Source organism: Pundamilia nyererei, unplaced genomic scaffold (assembly GCF_000239375.1).
Source record: "Pundamilia nyererei isolate P.nyererei 1_Seehausen unplaced genomic scaffold, PunNye1.0 scaffold00209, whole genome shotgun sequence".
NCBI lineage: Eukaryota > Metazoa > Chordata > Actinopteri > Cichliformes > Cichlidae > Pundamilia > Pundamilia nyererei.
Window position 1 is genome coordinate 1,257 of NW_005187610.1, and position 5,873 is coordinate 7,129.

The 5,873-nt window shown below is 39.8% G+C and overlaps 1 protein-coding gene across 1 annotated transcript; it reads left to right on the plus strand.

Annotated features, from left to right (window-relative positions):
* Positions 1 to 574: 574 nt before the first annotated feature.
* On the plus strand, positions 575 to 4,381 carry LOC102212194 (dolichyl-diphosphooligosaccharide--protein glycosyltransferase subunit DAD1-like; the record flags this gene model as incomplete). Its single annotated transcript, XM_005747956.1, has 2 exons — positions 575 to 673; positions 4,246 to 4,381. Coding segments are annotated over 2 exons (225 nt in total), but the record flags the coding sequence as incomplete, so codon positions are not given.
* Between the last annotated feature and the right edge of the window lie 1,492 nt (positions 4,382 to 5,873).

Consider the following 5,873-nt stretch of genomic DNA (forward strand, 5'->3'; position numbering starts at 1 on the left):
CTGATTGAAATAAATACCTCAGCTCTGTGGGGGTCAAAGTTTGCAGAACTATGAACGCAGCTGGAACCCACAGTTCATGGAGCTGCATTTTCACCTGGACATCACTACCTGACAAGTTTAACTGTCTTCAGAACATTACAGAGGCCTTATTGACAGTATTTGACTCTACATATCTGTGTGAGCAGATTTTCTCTCACACGAAGAGTGTCCTCAGGTAACTGTCTGAAAGCTGGAGACCAGATATCAGATTAACATGTGTATCCCTGTATTAACAAACATGCCATATTGACCCAGTTTATTTTTCTTATCATTGTTGTGAGGAGACCATAAATAACATTTGTATTTTCTGTTGTACAGTCCATTTGCTGTTATGGATAAAAAGTCTTTTTTTTTTGTTTCAAAATAGCTGATAACTATTCGCTGATAGCTGCCAACATCTGCGAACAAATATAATTGTATAAAGTGGTTCTATATAGTGTGTAAATGTTAATATAGAGCATTATTAAATTTATTGCTAATGCACTCATATGGCACACTGACTTCTGAGGAAATTTTAGATGGCACTCGTCATCAGAAAGGTTGCCGACCCCTGCTCTACTGTCTCCTCGTCGGCACCTTTCCATTCATTAGCTTTCTCTCGGGCTTCATCTCTTGCGTGGGCTCTTTTATTCTTGCAGGTAAATGTTTATTCGATTAAACGTGTTGCCGGTGATTTTATTTTATTACATTTTATTTTATTTACATTTTTTAAAGGGGTGATCCAGTAAGTGTGCTCAGGCACATGTTAGCTATCTATGCTAAACTAGTAGCGTGACTTCAGATTATTTATTTATTTATTAAAATGAAATGAATACACGTGGTTTACCGAGTAACTTTTTGGGTGACATTGGTTAATTATTTTTAAGGCTGCACAGATGCTTATTTTGCAGCTAGGAAAATGTGCAGTAAGCAGTTTTCATGCATTCCTGTAGCCCTGAACTTTTCACGAATGTTCAACGCAGGTGCATGGGAAGGCCATGGACTCAAAGACTGTAAATGTTAGATGGTCACACAGGGATTTTGACTATTGACTTGTAGGCTCTGCATGTCCAAGCCAAAATATTAGTTTTGTCAACTGCCATGTTTTAAAAAAAAACTAATTTCTTTTTCTTTCTTTCTTTCTTTTAAAGCCAACAATCACATTGACTGGATGATAGCATAGTGGGCTAAGTTATTAGCTAACACTAGCAAGCTTGGTTCAAACTGTTAGCATGAATAAGCACATGTTTGTTAAGTAATTAAATACCAGAATTTCACTCATTAAAAACTGAAGCACAAACCAAGTCTATTTTGGATAGGCTCATTTCTCAGGTAATTCCATTAACACAATAAAATACAAGTTCATCTGTAATTGAAACAGTGTGAAGGGTTAAGTTTAGTTGTTTTTGTGGAAGTTTGCTGCTCGTCGTCCCTTCAGGTGTGCAGAGGTTTTGAACTAGTTGTTATACAATTTTATTAAAATGCTCAAGGTACCAAAAGTGCAAACATGTTGGAAATTTTTACTATACAGATGGAGATGGAAAAAAAACCACCGTGTAGCTGCTATGAAGGGGAACCCATGCATTGAGGCTAAAACATTTTTTTTTTGTTCAGGGCTCAAAACATTTTACCCCTCCGTCATAAAAGGCTGATGGAGTATTGCTGTCACCCTGCTGGACATGGACACCCATGTTGGTGAATGTAAAAACTCAAAAATGAAGCGATTTTATCAATAGGCGTCAATTTGAAACAGTCTCAAATTAACACCATAGGTAGATGCCATAGGTGTATCTACTAAAAATCTCAGTGACTACGGTGTCACATTTTCTGAAAATCTCATGAATGCGTTGACTGGATAACAAAGTGAAGTAGGAATTTCAGATTGATACCAAAGGTGTATCTACTAAAAGTCTTGGACAAGTTTAAATCTTACTGACCTCGACCTCAAGGTTAGTGGTCAGAGGTCTAGTTTTCTGAAAATCTTGTGAATAACTTGAGAACCAGTTGATGTAGGATTTTGAAATTCATTCCATTGGTGTATCTAGTAAGAGGCTGAGGCGTATCCCTGGCTGACAGCCAGCATTTTTTAAAAATAGAGTAAAATTAGGGTTTTAAGACGGGCATTGACTTGCTTTTGGAGCCAGCCTTAAGTGGCCGCTAGTATCGATTTATTAATTTATTTATAAAGGTGTTGTTATTGGCGTTTGTAATGGACAATAAATAAAAAATTTAAAAATACGGATGTTAGAGTTGATGCTTTTGAGATTGTGCTAAGATATATATATAACCACTGCTTTTATATGTCCTAATATGGTTGTGATTGTTCAGAAAGAGCGTGACGATTAGCAGCTTTATTTTTGGGTTTAGAAGTGCTAACATAAGATGTAGGAAGCAGTCTCATCGCTATAATATTTCATTGCACACAAGAAACCACGAGTTCTTGTTTTTCTAAGTTAAGCAGGATTGCTTACTTCTGCTTTTGTGTTTAAAGGTCATGCCTAAATGGAGTGACTTGAGATGTCACGCCATATATGATGTCAGGAAGTGTCTAACAAACAGACCCACACACATGCATATACGGGTTGTGTCCAAATTCATGGGCTGCATCCTCCTGAGGACGCATTATGTAGGCCGATTATGTCACAGCGACGCGCCGAAGGCTGTCCTCCTTTTCCCCGAATTTGAAGGATGGGTCGGGTGTGTCCTTTGTGGCTTACCATATCCCAGAATTCATAGCGTGGCCCAGCCAAACTCCAGTTTTCAACAATGGCGGCCGCTACTAAGTTTTTAATATTACTCTTATCAATCTTTCTGGGTCACAAAATAAACTTTTAACATATTTTCAGGCGAGAATGTGGGTGTGTAAACTTCAAATATCTGCTCGGTTTATCAAGATATCGCATATTTGCAAAAGCGCTCCAACATTTTCAGAGACGTCTGCTACCCACCAGCTCGATAGCTAGCCGAGAGCTCGAGGGTCACTAGAGCCGCAGAGAACGGCACAACTCCCGGCACATAAATCTCAGATCACCGCGGAGTTTCGCTACTCAGGTTAAACGTAATATGTAAGTCACTTAGACAACCTAAATGTTATTGTTTGGCTTTTTCAGTGTTTTATTTGTTTGTGAGTAAATCGGTTTGGCTGAGATTAAAGTTATTAGATTAGATTAGATAAAATTATTAATTAATTATTTTTCACACAGCTGAATAAACGGCAAACAGAAAATTGATTAAACAGAAGTGTGAGATGGTCGAGAATTTACGCCAGTGTCCTGTTATATTTTACATAGCAAGGAGCAGACGGCCGAGTTTATTAAACTCCACCGAGACGGCGGTGATGCTAATCAGAAGGCTAGACCGTCCAATTCCACAGCCGTTTACTTCCGGCCTACCCGACCTTCTGAGGACCCGATCCACGTAGACCACGAAGGCCGGGTCCTCAGGAGGATGCAGCCCATGAATTTGGACACGACTATACACACAGACAACCTCAAGCATGCACGCTTCAGACTGCCACGTGATTTGTTGAACTGTGTATAGCTGCTGTGGCACTTTTACCACTAGAAGATGCTGTTAGTGAACTCTAATTTCTTTTTCTGTCAGCTTGTTGCTGTTTGTGGCATTACAAACACGCGATGCCAACAGGAAGTTGCAGAGTGCCCTCTGGTGTACACACTATGTAACATCAGCAATCATAATATGGTCAAAGGGCGTTTCTCCTATCAGTACTTTTTATCAGATTCTTATATCTCGTCAGTTATAAATTCCAATGCCAGTGGCTCTTCTAATAGCTACTAGAAGTCAGTAATTTAAGCCCATTGGTAAATTGGTGGGCTTTACAACTCATCATGTTGGACATTAACAAGTATGAGAATTTATTTGGTTTATAAATGTGATGGAGGTGTGGTGTTTTGAGGATGACAAAAAATGGAAATTATCAGTCTGCATTGACCAATCAGCTAATCAGTTAATTATTTCATTTATACTGCATAGTATCTGTGCTTCCTATTTCCTCCTAAATGCAAAAACAGGTAACGACCTGAAAATTGTGAAAAAATTAGGCTGTCTGACTTTTGGTGTTTAACTTCTAAACCACTAACCCTAATATTTAAAACTATTTAAGTTATCATGAAAAAAACAACAACTCTGCTGTAGCCCCACTGCAGTTGTTGCAGTAGTTGGCAAGTGAAAGAGGTACTGATACTTAATCCCTTGTTTGTTTTTCAGTTTTTCATCCAGATAAACCCACAGAACAAACGAGATTTTCCGTCCATCTCCCCAGAGAGAGCCTTCGCCGACTTCCTGTTCGCTCACACCGTCCTCCATCTCGTTGTGATGAATTTCATTGGCTGAGGCAAACATGTAAGTGCGTCTAAGTGTTCCACAACACAATGGAGGCTATGACATGGTTTGATGGTGGAATTTCAGCCAGCGGTGTTGGGGATCTTGTCAGATTTGACGGTATTGTGAATGCTGAAAAGTACCATTCGATTTTGATTCACCATCTAATACCATCTGACCTAAATGTTATTGAAGCGGTGTCAGAGCATTTTGACAGACAACAGAACAAAAGGCAGTCAACATCCAAAGCTTTGAATGGCCTTCAAGAAGCCCGGAGAACTGCTAGATGAAAGCTTGCCCGAAAGAGTTCAGGCTGTGTTGCAGAATAAAGGTGGTGGTACTAAATATTGACTTTGAAGCTTGGTAGGATTATACAAGGCCCTTATTTGCATTATATGCAGTATTTCTGTATGTATTTACACATGCTTCCTATTTCTCATTTTCCTGGCAAAATATAAAGAAAGTAGTGGTGACTCCACACTTTTGCACAGCACTGTATTTCTGTGCATCCCCCCCACCCCCCAACTTCTGCAGCTTCTTATACACAGTAGGATTGTTCAAATCTGGCTTTTCAAATGACCATTTAGTGCTGGTTATTGCAAAGAGACATCCTTTCTTCTTTTCAAGGGTAGCAGGAAAGAAAACTCTAACATCCAAATGGTTGTGGTAAAGGACTCCAGGCTCAGTGGTGGAACACACATCTTTAGAAGTTGTGCATTTCCATTTTATGCCACAGTCCAAAATGTCTCTCCCCCCCCCCCTTTTTTTTCTTTCTAACTTCGGGGTCTAAGCTTAAGCATATTCAGTTCTACATAAAGAAATGAATACTGTATTAATGTGCCAAGACTCAGTTTTAATTGGAGTGAATTTATGGCAGTATTGAAAAGTGCTTCATAAAAATGCAGCAATTTTTACTGCAGAATTCAGGGGTGTGAGAATAATTGCACGGATCCACATCCAGTCATATTTAATCATTCTAATTGAAAACCATGTGGTGAATGACTGCTTTAAGTCTTAGACATCAGCAGACACTTTGTGTTTTCCCTGGAGATGCTCCCACAGACTTTTACTGCAGACACCTGGGGTTCTCTCCACCTTTTCTCTGCCTTCACTTTTCAAGGTACAATGCATCCAAGTGTCCAATTACCTTTAAACAGCGACACTAGAAGGACCCTAACTCCCACACATTTCTTTCAAGGTTGAAGTGAATCTATTAGGATTAAAGCCTAGACTTCTCTTATTTTTAAAATGAATACTTAGAGTCAGAGCCTGGATAATGAAATATGTAACTGTTAAACAGAACAACGGAAACGGAACACAACAACACAAGAGCCCCCCAGGAATCCAAACAGCGAAAACAGTCACAGGGGCCCCTGGCACACACAGGGCTGAACCGGCAGGCACGTGGGCCTCTGGAAAACACAGAGCAGACTGCAGCTGCGCAGAGCACTTACCCTGCTCAGGCAGCGACAGCCAAGGTGCAGTCCTCAGCTGGGTTCTTAGCTCCCAGGGGT